The 20318-nt window shown below is 56.5% G+C and overlaps 1 protein-coding gene across 1 annotated transcript; it reads left to right on the top strand.

The window, feature by feature from the left end:
• The first annotated feature begins 264 nt into the window (after nucleotides 1-264).
• Nucleotides 265-17654, top strand: LOC144942871 (adipolin-like). Its single transcript, XM_078869878.1, has 8 exons — nucleotides 265-862; nucleotides 2684-2785; nucleotides 5944-6064; nucleotides 7888-8159; nucleotides 13049-13157; nucleotides 14323-14416; nucleotides 16619-16691; nucleotides 17372-17654. The coding sequence occupies exons 1-8, from the start codon at nucleotides 602-604 to the stop codon at nucleotides 17468-17470; spliced, it is 1131 nt and encodes a 376-aa protein (XP_078726004.1). The 5' UTR covers nucleotides 265-601; the 3' UTR covers nucleotides 17471-17654.
• Nucleotides 17655-20318: the final 2664 nt, after the last annotated feature.

Here is a 20318-nt window from a genome sequence, read left to right on the forward strand (position 1 = left end):
GAGAGGTAGGTGAGTGGGTGGGTGGGTAGCTGAGTGAGGTAGGTGAGTGTGTGGGTGGCTGAGTGAGGTAGGTGAGTGTGTGGGTGGCTGAGTGAGGTAGGTGAGTGAGGTAGGTGGGTGGCTGAGTGAGGTAGGTGAGTGGGTAGGTAGACGGGGAAGACAGCTGTGGGTGAGGTGGGAGGAGGAGGAGGAGGCGGACCCGTGGTTGCTCACTCCGCGTGTTTAAAAGAGGAGGCGGGTCCGCTGCAACTCAGAGCCCGGTGATGTTGGCAGTGACGTTTGCTGCGTTTGGAGGCTACATCTACAAGATTACAAGCGCACACCTCCGTGCTTGATTTACTAATTCAACAACGACTCAATTGACTCGGAGGGTACCCAGTCGTCAAACACCGCCCCCCCTCCCCCACACCGCGCGGGGGAGAGCGAAGGAGGAAGACCCGGAGTGGATCTATCACGGCCAAGGAACCCGAGGCAAACAGGACCCCGACGGAGGTGAATGGCGCGCTGAGCAGGTGGACGAGGGGTTGCAGGAGGCGAAACGAGAAGCTGACGAGGTGGACCAGAGTCGTCGTCGTCCCTCGCCCTGGATGAGGTGTGGACAATGATGGCAAGAGGAGGTCCCCTGCTGCTGCTGCTGTTGGCCACGCTGGTGGGGCCAGCGGTCTGTGAGGCCGCGCGGGGAGATGGAGCCGCGGGTGGAGGAGGTGGACGAGGTGGAAGGGGCGACGGAGGAGGTGGAAGAGGAGACGGAGGAGGTGGAAGAGGGGGGAGGACGAGAAGCAGGGCGGCGGCGGCGATGAGTCGCGACCTCGCAGCGTTACAGCAGAGGACGGAGATGGGGAACGGCACGGGGAGCGCCGAGGTGAGAGTGTGGGGGGAGAGTAGAGAGAGTGGGGAGAGTAGAGAGAGAGTGGGGAGAGTAGAGAGAGAGTGGGGAGAGTAGAGAGAGAGTGGGGAGAGTAGAGAGAGAGTGGGGAGAGTAGAGAGAGTGTGGGGAGAGTAGAGAGAGTGTGGGGAGAGTAGAGAGAGAGTGGGGAGAGTAGAGAGAGAGTGGGGAGAGTAGAGAGAGAGTGGGGAGAGTAGAGAGAGAGTGGGGAGAGTAGAGAGAGAGTGGGGAGAGTAGAGAGAGTGTGGGGAGAGTAGAGAGAGTGTGGGGAGAGTAGAGAGAGAGTGGGGAGAGTAGAGAGAGAGTGGGGAGAGTAGAGAGAGAGAGTGTGGGGAGAGTAGAGAGAGAGTGGGGAGAGTAGAGAGAGAGAGAGTGGGGAGAGTAGAGAGAGTGGGGGGAGAGTAGAGAGAGTGTGGGGAGAGTAGAGAGAGAGTGGGGAGAGTAGAGAGAGAGTGGGGAGAGTAGAGAGAGAGAGTGGGGAGTGGATTGAGCTGCAATATGGGAAGGTGAAGTTCTGGGACTTCATGAGAAATCTCCTGCAGCATGAACGATGCTGATCCCCCTCTCACTACACCACACTCACCACACCACACTCACCACGCCACACTCACCACGCCACACTCACCACACTCGCCACACCACACTCACCACGCCACACTCACCACGCCACACTCACTACGCCACACTCACCACGCCACACTCACCACGCCACACTCACCACGCCACACTCACCACGCCACACTCACCACACTCGCCACACCACACTCACCACGCCACACTCACCACGCCACACTCACTACGCCACACTCGCCACTCCACACTCACACACACACACACGTACACACACACCACACACACCACTCACCACACACCACACACACCACTCACCACACACACACACACCACACACCACACACACCACTCACCACACACACATACCACACACCACACCCACACACCACACACACACACCACACACACCACACACACGCACACACCACACACACCACACTCCCCACCCACACCACACACACAACACACTCCCCACCCACACCACACACGCACACTCCCCACCCGCACACCACACACTTTCCACCCACACCACACACACACCCACACCACACTCCCCACCCGCACACCACACACTCCCCACCCACACCACACACACACCACACACCCACACCACACTCCCTACCCGCACACCACACACTCCCCACCCACACCACACACACACCACACACCCACACCACACTCCCCACCCACCCACACCACACACTCCCCACCCACACCACACACATACCACACACTCACACCACACTCCCCACCCGCACACCACACACTCCCCACCCACACCACACACTCACCACACACCCACACCACACTCACCACACACACACCACACACTCCCCACCCACACCACACACATACCACACACCCACACCACACTCCCCACCCGCACACCACACACTCCCCACCCACACCACACACATACCACACACCCACACCACACTCACCACCCGCACACCACACACTCCCCACCCACACCACACACTCACCACACACCCACACCACACTCCCCACCCACACCACACACTCCCCACACGCACACCACACACTCCCCACCCACACCACACACACACCACACACCCACACCACACTCACCACCCGCACACCACACACTCCCCACCCACACCACACACATACCACACACCCACACCACACTCACCACCCGCACACCACACACTCCCCACCCACACCACACACGCACACACTCGCCCCCCGTGTTGCCCGTAGAAGGTGGACCCGCGAGGGAGCTGGGTGAACTTCATCGCTCACTCGGAGCAGCACGTTAAGCAGCAGCAGCAGCAGCTGGTGGGGCGGCGCAGGGGCAAGACGCAGGTGATGGTGGTTGCGACGGTGGTGGTGGCGGTGGCGGTGGTGGTGGCGGTGGCGGTGGTGGCGACGGTGGTGGCGGCGGTGGTGGTGGCGGTGGCGGCGGTGGATGGAGGCGGTGGTGGTGGTGATGGTGGTGGCGGTGGCGGTGGTGGCGACGGTGGTGGTGGTGGTGGTGGCGGCGGTGGTTGTGGCGGTGGCGGCGGTGGATGGAGGCGGTGGTGGTGGTGATGGTGGTGGCGGTGGCGGTGGTGGCGACGGTGGTGGTGGTGGTGGTGGCGGCGGTGGTTGTGGCGGTGGCGGCGGTGGATGGAGGCGGTGGTGGTGGCGGTGGAGATGGTGGTGGCGGCGGTGGTGGTGGCTGTGGTGGTGGTGAAGAAGATGTTGGTGGTGGTGAAGATAGTGGAGATGGTGTAGAGATGGTGGTGGAGATGGTGGTGGAGATGGTGGTGGTGGTGGTGGTGTAGATGGTGGTGGAGATGTTGGAGATGGTGGTGGTGGCGATAGTAGTGTTGTAGATGGTGGTGGCGGTGGAGATGGTAGTGACACAATAGGGGGCATAGGTGGTGCATCGGCCAGTCATCTCAGTCATCTCAGTCAGTCGACCCGTGGCACCTAGGGCTGGCTCGTGACCTCCTGCCGGCGGGCGTTCGACACTTCACGTGGCCTCAACGTGCACGTAGCCTGGCACGAGCGCCGTGGTGATGTCACTGCCACTTAGTGGCGAATTGCGGTTGTTGTTGGTGGTGGTGGTGGCGATGGTTGTGTAGTTGGTGGTGGAGTGTGTACTGCAGCGTTCTTCATTGCACGGCCCACAGGCCACTAGCGGCCCCTGGTGGCCTTTAGTGCGGCCCCGTCATCATCGTGCTGCTGTTACAAACCCCCAATGGTTGCAAATGGCGCGGCGGCCCTCGCCACCCTGATGATGTCTTATCGGCGAAAGTGGCCACCCCGTCTGAAAATTAGCGAAGGACACTGGACTAGTGCAACGGTTACCTCGCTGCGCTACAATTCCCGCTCATAGCCAACACCACTTACACCAGTGACTATTGTCTGAATGGGTTCTAGGCCTCCTCTAGGTCGACTCAGCCTCAAATGAGTACCTGGTGCGGTGTGTAAACATCGCTACTAGGGAGACAAAGGCGGTCAGGTGAGGTTTCATAGGCTCTCGCTAACAGCACTTGCCCCAACCGTCTGTTAAGGCTATACGGGGGATCTTTGTCTTTGATGGCAGTGGTGATGGCAATAATGATCGTGATGGTGGTGATGGTGATGGTAACGATGATGGCGGTGGTGATGGCAATAATGATAATGATAGTGATGATGGTATAATACATGTTGACGGCATCTCAAGACGCTGTGCACATGAACAGAAAACGTTAATTTTCTAGACAGGAAGTGCCAGGCCGAGGCGGCGAGGAAGGTCTCGAGGGAGAACTCGAATTGTAGCAGGGAGCCGACAGCACGGGTGTCTGAAGGAAAGAGATTTCGGGCCCTGGGGGGCAGCAGAGGAGAAGAAGCGACATCCCATTGGGCCAATGTTGAGTGGGGACTTTGACAGAAACTCTTGGTTGGGGCAGTTGATATTATGTGGAGTGAGATGAGAGGGGAGAGGTAGGAGAGTGCGTGGAGGGTGAGTAGAGTGAGATGAGTGGGGAGAGGCAGGAGAGTGCGTGGAGGGGAGTAGAGTGAGATGAGAGGGGAGATGCAGGAGAGTGCGTGGAGGGGAGTAGAGTGGGATGAGAGGGGAGAGGCAGGAGAGTGCGTGGAGGGGAGTAGAATGAGATGAGTGGGGAGAGGTAGGAGAGTGTGTGGAGGGGAGTAGAGTGAGATGAGAGGGGAGAGGTAGGAGAGTGCGTGGTGGGGAGTAGAGTGAGATGAGTGGGGAGAGGTAGGAGAGTGCGTGGAGGGGAGTAGAGTGAGATGAGTGGGGAGAGGCAGGAGAGTGCGTGGAGGGGAGTAGAGTGAGATGAGAGGGGAGAGGCAGGAGAGTGCGTGGAGGGGAGTAGAGTGGGATGAGAGGGGAGAGGCAGGAGAGTGCGTGGAGGGGAGTAGAATGAGATGAGTGGGGAGAGGTAGGAGAGTGTGTGGAGGGGAGTAGAGTGAGATGAGAGGGGAGAGGTAGGAGAGTGCGTGGTGGGGAGTAGAGTGAGATGAGTGGGGAGAGGCAGGAGAGTGCGTGGAGGGGAGTAGAGTGAGATGAGAGGGAAGAGGTAGGAGAGTGCGTGGAGGGGAGTAGAATGAGATGAGAGGGGAGAGGTAGGAGAGTGCGTGGAGGGGAGTAGAATGAGATGAGAGGGGAGAGGTAGGAGAGTGCGTGGAGGGAAGTGGAGTGAGATGAGTGGGGAGAGGTAGGAGAGTGCGTGGAGGGGAGTAGAGTGAGATGAGAGGTCGGAGAGTGCGTGGAGGGGAGTAGAGTGAGATGAGAGGGGAGAGGCAGGAGAGTGCGTGGAGGGGAGTAGAATGAGATGAGAGGGGAGAGGCAGGAGAGTGCGTGGAGGGGAGTAGAGTGAGATGAGAGGGGAGAGATAGGAGAGTGCGTGGAGGGGAGTAGAGTGAGATGAGAGGGGAGAGGTAGGAGAGTGCGTGGAGGGGAGTAGAGTGAGATGAGAGGGGAGAGGTAGGAGAGTGTGTGGAGGGGAGTAGAGTGAGATGAGAGGGGAGAGGCAGGAGAGTGCATGGAGGGGAGTGGAGTGAGATGAGAGGGGAGAGGTAGGAGAGTGCGTGGAGGGGAGTAGAGTGAGATGAGAGGGGATAGTCCAGGGAGGGATTGGAGTAGTTTTATGATGTGGTAATGTCAGTGACAATGGTGTTGCTACAAGGAGACTGGTCCCTGTCATAGTAATGTGGAATGTCCACCACTGGTTCTGGGCTGCCAACTGCACAGCCTCACGTTCATTTGAGCAGGGTCAACATTTGACCTTCGACCTTTAAAAAGTACTCGATGATGATGATGGTTCTGATGAAGGTGATGTCTGATGATGGTTGTGATGAAGATGGCCACATTTGATGATGGCGGTATTATTTAGTGATAATATAATAGATGATGATGACGATGGTCATGGCGATGTCTGATAATGACAGTGATGATGATAGTGGTGATGATAGTGACGGTGAAGACGATTAGATCTAAAATTATGTATTGATCCCTCTGCTTCCTCCAGGCGGGTCCCCGTGGACCCCCAGGCCCCAGTGGCCCTCCTGGTCCCCCGGGTCCCCCTGGGCTCCCGGGGCCCTCGATCACCCAGGAAGCTTTGCTCAAGGAGTTTGGTGGACTGATCAGAGGTGAGTGGACGCGAGGTCTCCGCGAAGTCTTTGCTCGCGACGCAATCGCTTCTCCCCAGCGCCCGGCCTCTCGGCAGCGGAGGCCCTGGGCAGCCTTCGTCTCCGGCCTCCACTCTTCATTTGGCGAGATGTTAACTACCTCGCCTGGTATGCAGGAGGTTGTGGGCTCGATCCCGACCCTGATGCCTTTATATTTGGAGTTTGCGTGTCTCTCTCCCCGTGGTCCCATAGATTTTTCTTCAGGTTCTCCGGTTTTTCCCTCCACATCTAGAATCAACATCACGCTTTTAATTGGCTGCTATAAAGTTCTACGTGATGATAAGCCACTTCGTTGAGCTATCATTTGTGACCAGGTTGCTTCTGAAAAAGAGCTATATAGCTCAGTGGGCTTTACCTAGTAAAATACAACAAAAATAGTTTCGTTTAGTAAAAAATCGAAAATATTTTTTGTTTATTTCCACCAGCGCCCACCCTTCCTTCAGCTCCTCGAGCGACCGAATCCTCGGGCTTCCATCTCTCCCTCACCGCTTCCGTTCTTCTCCCATCGCGTCCTTGATCGTCAACCCAATCGCTCGCGGGTCGCGTCCAACCCAGCTCTGCCCTCGCTCTCTCTCCTTCCGATCAATTCCGTTCATCGCTCTTCATCGTTCTCGATGTCTCCGTTGGTCTCCTTCTGGGCCAGCTCACTCTCGGCACCCCTCCTCCACATCCCCATCACGAATTTCAAACTGAAAATTATTCAAAACGATAAGCTAATTGCTGTTTTATTGATTAGTTTTTCATTTCCTCGAATATTTTTCCAGGAGTTTAAATATTACCGCAACGAGCATGAAATCGGACGTTGCGATTATCGCGGTTCTTGCACCGCACGATAAATCGCTACGACATCCGCAGACTACGCACGACCCTGCAACCTCCCCGCGACTCGCGACCTCCCGTGTGACCTTCCCGTGACTTCTCTGCAAACTTCCTGTGCCCTTTGACCGTGCCCGTGTCCCTTGATCTCCTTTGTATGACCCTTCCGTGAGCTTTCTGTGACATACTCTTTGGTTCTTTTGGTAAAGTCACGTAGGTAAAGAAAAAAAATTACGACGTTTCGATTGCAACACAAGCAATCATCATCAGGTGTGACAACCACAGCAATAAATTTTACTGAAGTGGGAGAGAAGCCGGAGTCAAGGGGTTTATACTGGGCAGGGGGGGGAGTGGGCGGGGCTGTAGGTGCGCGGGGGGGGGGCTAGAGCGACGCATCTACAACGATTGCCGCCAAAACGGATGAAAGCACTCACAACAAAATAGCCACACTGCTGAACGCTGAGGATGTAATTAACTCGGTAAAATAATTCTAGATTTGAAGCTTTCGTGACTGCAAGGAATCATCTTCTTAGGTTTTTTCGGTAAAGTCACGTAGGTAAAACATCAAAATGAATGTGATTTTTGATTTTATTTTATTTTATTTTCATTCATTTTTATGTTTTACCTACGTGACTTTACCGAAAAAACCTAAGAAGATGACTCGGTAAAATAGACTAGTATCCGGTAAATAAGATGGAACAACTATGAACTGTTAAATTTTACTTGGTTAATAACATCTTTCCAATGATTGCTCAATTTTTATCCATCCTTTCGGTTGAAGTTGTGTCTATGTTTATATATCTGGATGGCTTCATGAACAAATCTTTGATGGTAGCCAGACGGCTTGCAGGGCACTTTGGTCTCGGAGAAAACAATATCATGAGAGCCCACAGCCGTTATCGCAGTGACACCCCTTAGACCCTCCTTTGACCTCCCTGTTACCCCTTTGCGACCCCCGTGACCCCTAGACGCGGCGCGACGGCGAGCGTCGCTCCTCCTCCGCGAGAGCTGCCCCGAGTGCCAGCCCCTCCCCTCGCTGGGACCCCCGCACAGAGGGGGGCCCGACCTCCTCCCCCTCCTCGGAGAGGCGAGGGCCCCCCTCCCGCGTGCCAGGGGGCCCGGCGCCCCTCCGTCGTCGCCCCCCCCGCCGCTGCTGCTGCAGGAGGCGTTTCACTGCAAGCTGAGCGCGGCGCTGAGCGTGAGGAAGAGGTCGGCCAAGCAGCTGCACGGGTTCCACACGGTGAGGGAGAGACCGCCCCGTCGCTCCTCCACCTCATCACTCCACCTCGTCGCTCTGTCTCGTCGCTCCTCCTTGTTACACCACCTCATCCCTCCTCCACCTCATCCCTCCTCCACATTACTCAACCTGGTCGCTTGACCTCGTCGCTCCCCATGTCTCTCGTACTTGGTTAACGTCGAAAAGATTCCCTGATCAAATGACTCCCAAAGAGCATCGAGGCGGCCACCTCTCACCCTCGGAGACCTACACACACCTCTCACCCTCGGTGACCTACACACACCTCTCACCCTCGGAGACCTGCACACACCTCTCACCCTCGGAGACCTACACACACCTCTCACCCTCGGAGACCTGCACACACCTCTCACCCTCGGAGACCTACACACACCTCTCACCCTCGGAGACCTACACACACCCTCTCACCCTCGGAGACCTACACACACCTCTCACCCTCGGAGACCTACACACACCCTCTCACCCTCGGTGACCTACACACACCTCTCACCCTCGGAGACCTACACACACCTCTCACCCTCGGAGACCTACACACACCCTCTCACCCTCGGAGACCTGCACACACCTCTCACCCTCGGAGACCTACACACACCTCTCACCCTCGGAGACCTACACACACCCTCTCACCCTCGGGGACCTACACACACCTCTCACCCTCGGAGACCTACACACACCCTCTCACCCTCGGAGACCTACACACACCTCTCATCCTCGGTGACCTACACACACCCTCTCACCCTCGGTGACCTACACACACCTCACCCTCGGTGACCTACACACACCTCACCCTCGGTGACCTACACACACCTCACCCTCGGTGACCTACACACACCTCACCCTCGGTGACCTACACACACCTCACCCTCGGTGACCTACACACACCTCTCACCGTCGGAGACCTACACACACCCTCTCACCCTCGGTGACCTACACACACCCTCTCACCCTCGGAGACCTACACACACCTCTCACCCTCGGAGACCTACACACACCCTCTCACCCTCGGTGACCTACACACACCTCTCACCCTCGGAGACCTACACACACCTCTCACCCTCGGAGACCTACACACACCCTCTCACCCTCGGAGACCTGCACACACCTCTCACCCTCGGAGACCTACACACACCTCTCACCCTCGGAGACCTACACACACCCTCTCACCCTCGGGGACCTACACACACCTCTCACCCTCGGAGACCTACACACACCCTCTCACCCTCGGAGACCTACACACACCTCTCATCCTCGGTGACCTACACACACCCTCTCACCCTCGGTGACCTACACACACCTCTCACCCTCGGAGACCTACACACACCTCTCACCCTCGGAGACCTACACACACCTCTCATCCTCGGTGACCTACACACACCCTCTCACCCTCGGTGACCTACACACACCTCACCCTCGGTGACCTACACACACCTCTCACCCTCGGAGACCTACACACACCCTCTCACCCTCGGAGACCTACACACACCTCTCATCCTCGGTGACCTACACACACCCTCTCACCCTCGGTGACCTACACACACCTCTCACCCTCGGAGACCTGCACACACCTCTCACCCTCGGAGACCTACACACACCTCTCACCCTCGGAGACCTGCACACACCCTCTCACCCTCGGTGACCTACACACACCTCTCACCCTCGGAGACCTACACACACCTCTCACCCTCGGAGACCTACACACACCCTCTCACCCTCGGAGACCTGCACACACCTCTCACCCTCGGAGACCTACACACACCTCTCACCCTCGGAGACCTACACACACCCTCTCACCCTCGGAGACCTGCACACACCTCTCACCCTCGGAGACCTACACACACCCTCTCACCCTCGGGGACCTACACACACCTCTCACCCTCGGAGACCTACACACACCCTCTCACCCTCGGAGACCTACACACACCTCTCATCCTCGGTGACCTACACACACCCTCTCACCCTCGGTGACCTACACACACCTCACCCTCGGTGACCTACACACACCTCACCCTCGGTGACCTACACACACCTCACCCTCGGTGACCTACACACACCTCACCCTCGGTGACCTACACACACCTCTCACCCTCGGAGACCTACACACACCCTCTCACCCTCGGTGACCTACACACACCCTCTCACCCTCGGAGACCTACACACACCTCTCACCCTCGGAGACCTACACACACCCTCTCACCCTCGGTGACCTACACACACCTCTCACCCTCGGAGACCTACACACACCTCTCACCCTCGGAGACCTACACACACCCTCTCACCCTCGGAGACCTGCACACACCTCTCACCCTCGGAGACCTACACACACCTCTCACCCTCGGAGACCTACACACACCCTCTCACCCTCGGGGACCTACACACACCTCTCACCCTCGGAGACCTACACACACCCTCTCACCCTCGGAGACCTACACACACCTCTCATCCTCGGTGACCTACACACACCCTCTCACCCTCGGTGACCTACACACACCTCACCCTCGGTGACCTACACACACCTCACCCTCGGTGACCTACACACACCTCTCACCCTCGGAGACCTACACACACCCTCTCACCCTCGGAGACCTACACACACCTCTCATCCTCGGAGACCTACACACACCTCTCACCCTCGGAGACCTACACACACCCTCTCACCCTCGGAGACCTGCACACACCTCTCACCCTCGGAGACCTACACACACCCTCTCACCCTCGGAGACCTACACACACCCTCTCACCCTCGGAGACCTACACACACCTCTCACCCTCGGAGACCTACACACACCCTCTCACCCTCGGTGACCTACACACACCTCTCACCCTCGGAGACCTACACACACCTCTCACCCTCGGAGACCTACACACACCCTCTCACCCTCGGAGACCTGCACACACCTCTCACCCTCGGAGACCTACACACACCTCTCACCCTCGGAGACCTACACACACCCTCTCACCCTCGGGGACCTACACACACCTCTCACCCTCGGAGACCTACACACACCCTCTCACCCTCGGAGACCTACACACACCTCTCATCCTCGGTGACCTACACACACCCTCTCACCCTCGGTGACCTACACACACCTCACCCTCGGTGACCTACACACACCTCACCCTCGGTGACCTACACACACCTCTCACCCTCGGAGACCTACACACACCCTCTCACCCTCGGAGACCTACACACACCTCTCATCCTCGGAGACCTACACACACCTCTCACCCTCGGAGACCTACACACACCCTCTCACCCTCGGAGACCTGCACACATCTCTCACCCTCGGAGACCTACACACACCCTCTCACCCTCGGAGACCTACACACACCCTCTCACCCTCGGAGACCTACACACACCTCTCACCCTCGGAGACCTACACACACCCTCTCACCCTCGGTGACCTACACACACCTCTCACCCTCGGAGACCTACACACACCTCTCACCCTCGGAGACCTACACACACCCTCTCACCCTCGGAGACCTGCACACACCTCTCACCCTCGGAGACCTACACACACCTCTCACCCTCGGAGACCTACACACACCCTCTCACCCTCGGGGACCTACACACACCTCTCACCCTCGGAGACCTACACACACCCTCTCACCCTCGGAGACCTACACACACCTCTCATCCTCGGTGACCTACACACACCCTCTCACCCTCGGTGACCTACACACACCTCACCCTCGGTGACCTACACACACCTCACCCTCGGTGACCTACACACACCTCTCACCCTCGGAGACCTACACACACCCTCTCACCCTCGGAGACCTACACACACCTCTCATCCTCGGTGACCTACACACACCCTCTCACCCTCGGTGACCTACACACACCTCACCCTCGGTGACCTACACACACCTCACCCTCGGTGACCTACACACACCCTCTCACCCTCGGTGACCTACACACACCTCTCACCCTCGGTGACCTACACACACCCTCTCACCCTCGGTGACCTACACACACCTCACCCTCGGTGACCTACACACACCTCTCACCCTCGGAGACCTACACACACCCTCTCACCCTCGGTGACCTACACACACCTCTCACCCTCGGTGACCTACACACACCTCTCACCCTCGGAGACCTACACACACCTCTCACCCTCGGAGACCTACACACACCTCTCACCCTCGGTGACCTACACACACCTCTCACCCTCGGTGACCTACACACACCTCTCACCCTCGGTGACCTACACACACCTCTCACCCTCGGTGACCTACACACACCTCTCACCCTCGGTGACCTACACACACCTCACCCTCGGTGACCTACACACACCCTCTCACCCTCGGTGACCTACACACACCCTCTCACCCTCGGAGACCTACACACACCTCTCACCCTCGGTGACCTACACACACCTCTCACCCTCGGTGACCTACACACACCTCACCCTCGGTGACCTACACACACCCTCTCACCCTCGGAGACCTACACACACCTCTCACCCTCGGTGACCTACACACACCTCTCACCCTCGGTGACCTACACACACCTCACCCTCGGTGACCTACACACACCCTCTCACCCTCGGTGACCTACACACACCTCACCCTCGGTGACCTACACACACCTCTCACCCTCGGAGGCCTACACACACCTCTCACTCTCGGTGACCTGCACACACCCTCTACTCGGTGACCTACACACACCCTCTCACCCTCGGTGACCTACACACACCCTCTCACCCTCGGTGACCTGCACACACCCTCTCACCCTCGGTGACCTGCACACACCCTCTACTCGGTGACCTACACACACCCTCTCACCCTCGGTGCGCCGAGACAGGTCCTGGAGAGGATTCATCCACGTCTATGTCCGCCGCGTGTCGTTTGTGTGTCTGTGCGTGCAGCCCGTAAGCCAGGGTGCGTTTGTGCGAGGGAGCGGCATGGATCTGACGAGGGGACGATTCACGGCTCCCGTCGCCGGCATCTACCAGTTAGCGGCTCACGTGCACCTCGGTAACGAGCCGCCATCTCTACCACTCAACCCCCCCACCCCCTCCACACAACCCCCCCCACCCCCTCTACACAGCCCCCCCACCCCCTCTACTCAGCCCCCCCAACCCCCGCCACACAGCCCCCCCCCCCACCCCCTATACACAGCCCCCCCACCCCCTCCACACAGCCCCCCCCCACCCCCTATACACAGCCCCCCACCCCCTCCACACAGCCCCCCCCCCACCCCCTATACACAGCCCCCCACCCCCTCCACACAGCCCCCCCCCCCACCCCCTCTACTCAGACCCCCCCACCCCCTCCACACAACCCCCACCCTCTTCACACAGCCCCCCCCCACCCCCTCCAATCAACCCCCCCACCCCCTCCACACAGCCCCCCCCCCACCCCCTCCACACAGACCCACCCCACCCCCTATACACAGCCCCCCACCCCCTCCACACAGCCCCCCCCCCCACCCCCTATACACAGCCCCCCACCCCCTCCACACAGCCCCCCCCCCCCACCCCCTCTACTCAGACCCCCCCACCCCCTCCACACAACCCCCACCCTCTTCACACAGCCCCCCCCACCCCCTCCAATCAACCCCCCCACCCCCTCCACACAGCCCCCCCCCCACCCCCTCCACACAGACCCACCCCACCCCCTATACACAGCCCCCCACCCCCTCCACACAGCCCCCCCCCCACCCCCTATACACAGCCCCCCACCCCCTCCACACAGCCCCCCCCCCCCACCCCCTCTACTCAGACCCCCCCACCCCCTCCACACAACCCCCACCCTCTTCACACAGCCCCCCCCACCCCCTCCAATCAACCCCCCCACCCCCTCCACACAGCCCCCCCCCCACCCCCTCCACACAGACCCACCCCAACCGTCACATACGCACGTGACCCGCACCCTATCACTGAACAATAAGAACTAATTAATTTCTTTATTTTATATTGCCTCATCGTTCATGTAAATTTGCGCCTCGAATCGCTTGTAATTATTTTGTTTTAATTCGGATGAAATTTCGCTTCTTGTCCCAGTTTTCACGTTTCTTTTTCAACAGATGAAGGTGAAAAAATCGGGAGCACATCCCCTACTCTACACACACACCTGCCCCCCTGCACCCTCATACCTCACCCACCTCACTCACCTGCTCCCCCTTCCCCCCTCCCCACAGAGCGGACGGAGGGGAAGAATAAGGGTCGGAGTTCACGGGGTCGTGAGGTCGCGCGTGTCCTCGTCTGCGTTGACGCCCTCTGCCCCCAGCACAGGTGAGGGAAATGACCCCTGACCTGTATACACGACCCCACAAAGTTCACGGGAGTCTAAGCAAGGGGAATGCGGTTATAACGAGGTCACTGGGGTCAACCTGGAGATGTTGAAACGACGTGGAACCAAAATGCGACCAGGCAAAAGAGACGGACACTTTTTTTCAGGATTGTTGAACTTCTTTCGCACTGTACGTAGCCAACCGTGCTAATCGCAGGTGGCAGAACCCGATGGGTGAGCAAACGAAGCTTCTTATTCCCGAGGTCATTGACGCGAGTGCAGAGCAGAATCGGACGAAGGAGCACTTGTACACCCCACTTATGCCTCGGCAAGGTAAGGTAATTTACCCTTTTTACCGGGTAAAAGGGTAAAGGTGTCGACATGCCAAGGGGTAAGGTAAAGGGTAGGATAAAGGTAGCGCGAAGTATTACCCGGCAAATACCCTGTTTACCGCTCGCTAAGAGCTCCGTGGCGCAGTCCGTGGCCTCCATTTAAAATTGGAATCATCGAGAGTATTATATATGAATAAAGCGTTCTACCTCGCATTTACCTGTTATAAACTTTGTTCATGTGTAGTACCCCAGTAATTACCTTGTAATCGGGTAATTTGTATGGGGTAAGGGTAAAAGGTAGGGTAAAGGTAGGCTCGTTGCTTTTACCTTTTACCTTTTACCTTTAACCTTACCTTGCCGAGGCCTACACCCCACGGCGAGCACACTTTGCGATCGGGAGACGTTCCATGGGCGGAAACACCGTCGATTTGAACACGATTTTAGAGTATTTCGCCACTATACATTTCCACATAAGCCGTTTCATTGGGCTATCATTTGTGGCCAGGTCACTTCTGAAAGAGAGCTATATACAGCTCAGTGGGGCCTTACCTGGTCAAATGAAAAACATAATTTAGTTTTTATTGACGCCACTCACTTGGGAACGGTGTGAGAGGCGCAGTCCCGAAAGCCGTCTGCTTCACCGCACAGCCCTCTGAATGCCGTGTGTTGACCCACGTCCGGCTAAGTGAGACGTCGCTCACGGCCCTGCGTCCGGGAGGCTTTTCTCCGACGGACGCGTGAAAATATACCCGTGCACACGACCGTCGCGGGCCCGCAGGTCTCCAGGTCACTGTGAAGAGCCTCGTTGAATGCATCCCCTGCCGCTGACGAAGAGTTGTAGCTCCTTTCGCGACGCTTCAACAACGTGTGGGGCTTTCGTCGAAAAATGTTAAGATTCAAAATTGTTTTTTTTTGGGTCGGATCACTGTGCAAGGCAAATGCTGTTGTGTCGTGCACCCTCCTCCACCTGTCGCGGCCAATTCATGAAGTTGTGAATGCGGGGTTCCTACCGCCGGTTCTGCGGGGGCTGTAAACGGCTGATGAGCACCACCGGCACCGCCGCCAGCCCGCGATGCTCCGTTTGGGCAGGAAATCGCTCGCTCTCTCTCTCTCTCTAACATCGAGTTAATCGGGTAAAACAAATAAATAAATGTACACATATTTATATACACGCATGTATATAAATAAATGCCACCCTCCCTCTCCGAGCCTTTGAAGATGAGATTTTGTCAAAACAAAACAAGTCGATAAACAAATCCGCAAGTGAACAAAAACAAACCAACCTCCCTCCTCTTCAGACAGACGCCGCCCCCCCCCCCCCCCCAAACGTATCCTGGGGGTGAGTTTGTGGGGTAGGGGGGTGAGTGAGGAGCTGATGGTGAGGGTTATGGCGGTAGTGTAGCGGTGAGCGCGCTGCGCTACAAAACCCGCCAACCAGCGCTCCATTCCCGCTCACGGCCAACACCAGTGACGATTATATCTGTGCCGGTTCTGAGCCTCCCCTAGGTCGACTCGGCCTTAAATGAGTACCTGGTGCGGTGTGGGGAGACCAAGGCGGCCGTGCGTGGTGTTGGCCACTCGCCCACCATCTCGTGTGCCTTGCTCATATTTAGAGGTGCTCACGAACAGCACTTGCCTGAACAGTCTGTTCAGGCTATTTGGGGGATATTTGTCTTTGATGGTGGTGGTGGTCGTGGTGGTGATGATACGTAGTGGTTATGGACGTGATGGTAATGGTGGAGATAGTGGTGATGGCAGTAATAATAATGATGGTGATGAGAGTAATATTGCAGGCCTCTTCGTAGGTGCTTGCTGACGGCACTTGCCCCAACCGTCTGTTAAAGGCTACATGGGCGATCTTTGTCTTTGCAGCTCCCTGGAGGGGCGTGCGGGGATGGAGGGTCGCGCTCTCTCCATGTTCGCCAGCGGCCTCCTGCAGCTCCAGGTACCTCCAGTCCCTCGGCTCCCGTACATTGTGCTGCACAGGGACAGCTGCCACTAGGGGGGAGGGGTCCCTTGCCTACACAGCAGCAGGGCATTGAAATTCTCTCGTGCCATCCAGCACCGTTGATATGGAGGCTGCTGGACTTGCCAAATATCTGGCAGGAGCAGCATCAGCCATCAAATTTCCAGATAAACTCTAAATGTTCAGATCAAGTGATTTTTTTTTTATCTCGGTCAGATTTTTTTAAAATTTGTATTATTGTGGATTAATCTGAAAATCGGACACATTCCACATATACACACACCCTGCTCTGTAATCCGTGTGTGCAATTCAGGGTTGTTAAAGTCGTTTAGCGTTACTAATAACCGCAGGAAAAACTACGGTAAGAGATGGGTGACCGGTTTGCCGCACAAATCAAAATTAGTTTAAAATCCGTGATGAATATCTGATCCGATACAAGGCCTCCCCAAGGTCGACACAAACAAAAATTGAGTAGCTACCTGGTACAGTGTGGAAACCTCTGTCTCCGGGGAGACAAAGTCGGGCCAGGCGTGGTGTTGGCCACCACCACCACCACTCCTTCGTGCACCATTCCGACCTCAATCAGTGCATGCTAACAGCACTTGCCCCAAAAGTGTATTGAGACTATACGGGGGATCTTTGTCTCTGTGTGTGTGCAGGCTGGGCAGCAGGTGACCGTCTTGGTAGAGAACGGCTTTGGCAGCGAGATCACTGTGCGCAACGAATCCAGTTTCGGCGGCGTGCTAATGGGTGTGTGACGACAAGTCGGGCTCACCACGATCTCCGCACCACCTCCTCGCCCTCACCCCCCCCCCCCACCACCACCACCATCACCACGGAAGGGGGGTGGCAACGATGGCGAAAACACACGAGCAACAACTAACCAACGTTCACTGTTAAGTGGCGGTGACGTCACCACCGTTTGTGCCAGGCTAGGTGCACTTTGAGACTCTCGCGCAAAGTGTCAAAGGCCTACCAGCCGGTCACCGGACAGGAGCCATGGGTTGACTGACTGAAACGACTGGCAGATGCACCAGCTGTGCCCCCCACTGTGCCACCTCGCCGCGTTTTATCCGCCCGGCGCTCCGCTCGTTGTTGTGAGCGTCGCTCCCCTGCCCTCCGCTGCTGTTGGAGGGCGACTGCCTCCAACTGCCCAGCAGCGTCCTTCACTAGCCTCCTCCATGGAGGCCGATCTTGACACCGCTGGTACCAGTCATTTCACAAAGAGAACAATTTCACATTTCGCCTCCGAGACGAGACACACGTCCTGTTAGCGAGTGCCTATTATGGCTGGCATGGCGCACACTGGGTGGACAGCACCATGCCTGGCCCACTTTGCTGATTTTTATGCACTGCAGCAGCTACTCGTATAAGGCTGAGTCGACCTAGGTTAGGCCCAGGACTGATTATGATATCACTTGCACCTCATTTTTAGTCAGAAGGGAGGCAAACTCCAGTCACTGGGTTCACAGTGCGGTGCGCTAACCACTGCGCCACCGCTCCATCCGTTGGTCGCACACGCAGCACTGCAACTCCTGCCATTTGCCCCGAAGTGTGACGGTGGCGTCACCACGGTGCTTGTGCCATGCTAGGTACACACACAGTTATTTGCACGTGATGATAAATCAAGTCTGCCTATTTAGAACCAACAATGTAGCAGTGCTCGTCAATTTTTGATAACCCCAAGTGGTGGAAATTCCACATTCCCATGGCGGGGACCTGTTAGCCATATAATTGCAATTGTTGACGTCCCACAAAGTGGTACTAATTGTATCGATCCTGGAGAGATGATTGCCTTAGTTGAGCCGCATGTGAAAATAGTTTGGGTTAGGGATAGAGGTAGGGTTGGTGCTAGGGGTTACTTTGAGTGTTAGGTAAGGTTAGTGCTAGGGGTTACTTGAAGTGTTAGGGATAGAGGTAGGGTTAGTGCTAGGGGCAACGAACTTTTTATTTTACCAGGTAAGGCCCACAATGAACAATATAGCTCTTTTTCAAAAGTGATCTCGCCACAAACGATAGGTCAACGAAGTTGAACCTTATAGCAGCCAAATACTCTGAACGTGTGATGTTGATTTTAAATTTGAAGGGAAGACCTGGAGGAAAATCCACGCGACCACGGGAAAGAGAGAGAGCAACACACGCCAACTCGAAATATACAGCAGGCGTCAGGGTCGAGATCGAACCCACGACCTTCTGTATACCAGGCGAGGTAATTAAAATCTCGCCACCGTGGCGTAAGGGATAATGGATGGTGGTGTGGGTGTCGTCTTTCGACCATACTTCACCACGCTGGGACACGTGCGTGGGTCGGTGAAGACGGGACGCGGGTGCCGATATCGCTCGCCACTTACGCTGGTCGTGGCCGGGAATCGAACTCGGGGTCGGCGGGTGCTCGGCACAGTGCGGCTCACCGCTGCCCTCTCTTTTGTTTTAAATGACGGTTATTATTTGTGTTAATATTATTGTTTATAATTAATATCGATGACCTTACTGCCTATTCTATTGTGTTTTTTGATGTAAATCTGTTCTTAGCGTGGGTCATGTGAACTTTGATGAATGATGCGAGTGGATGTTACACGTGATTAATTAAATTGGTATCTATACTTCCGCGTGATTGGTCAATGCGTGGTGCTGGAGTTGGGGGGGTATAGCTGCTGCTGTAGCCACACATCGCCATCACCGCCTTCCTTCTGCCAGATCCCCACAATTTGTTGCAAAGTGGGCACCTGATATCCCAAAGGACCGCTTCCAAGTCCCATCACCGACCACCTGGTTGCAGGCCGTCCCAATTGTTACACAGCACGAGGCGTGGGGCGACGTGCTGTTGTCATTGGCGAGACCGTGGCCCTTGTGGTGTACCCTCGTCGAACATGGCCCAACAGTAGTCTCACTCGACTTGTTGACGTCCAATTGCACGTGGCAATGCGGGTGCATCACTGGCACCCTCAAATCGACCCCGACGCCCTGGTCGCCCGTGCTGACACAAACCTCGTCCCGGGAAGTCCTGCGAATCCAGAAAACAGTGACCTTCCCATTCACCAGGACCTCAACGACGTCCCTCGTCATCGCTTGAAGTCACCCCAAGCCCCTTTTGGACCCATGTGCTTAACCTTAATGCGAATTAAATCCAGATGAAGCTTGGAGAGCTGAATGGAGTTCAAAAGAACTCGCAAACACCTTGTCAAAGACCCAACGCAGAATTATCCCTGGGTTTGATCTTCCATGAAGGTCATGGTCCAACATAAACCGCATCCACACAAACCATGGCAGTAGATGCGGATACCTGATGCACAAATGAAAAATTAAAAACTCGACTGGGGTCATCCAGAACAGACCGTGCAACGTATAACGATACAAAGGCCCAATCCACAAATATGAAGAAAGCATCACCAATACACTCCACTGCTCCTGGCGTGGTTAAACGATAAAAAAATGTGTAGTTCACCAGGCAAGGCCCACTGAGCTATACAGCTCTTTTTAGAAGCGACCTGACCCACAAATTATATCTCAACGAAGTGGCTTAGGGGCCGTCCCTAAATGACGTCACGCACCTGGGGGGGGGGGGGTGTCAGACATTTGTGACGATGTGTGACGAGGGTGGGGGGG

The sequence above is a fragment of the Lampetra fluviatilis genome, chromosome 28, assembly GCF_964198595.1.
Source record: "Lampetra fluviatilis chromosome 28, kcLamFluv1.1, whole genome shotgun sequence".
In the NCBI taxonomy this organism is placed as follows: domain Eukaryota; kingdom Metazoa; phylum Chordata; class Hyperoartia; order Petromyzontiformes; family Petromyzontidae; genus Lampetra; species Lampetra fluviatilis.

Excerpts from the sequence above, each read along its gene's own strand:
- LOC144942871 (XM_078869878.1), top strand. The coding sequence starts at position 602 with ATGATGGCAAGAGGAGGTCCCCTGCTGCTGCTGCTGTTGGCCACGCTG. Across the intron at positions 14,417-16,618 it reads GCCCTCTGCCCCCAGCACAG|CTCCCTGGAGGGGCGTGCGG; the intron begins GTGAGGGAAATG and ends TTGTCTTTGCAG. Across the intron at positions 16,692-17,371 it reads GCGGCCTCCTGCAGCTCCAG|GCTGGGCAGCAGGTGACCGT; the intron begins GTACCTCCAGTC and ends GTGTGTGTGCAG.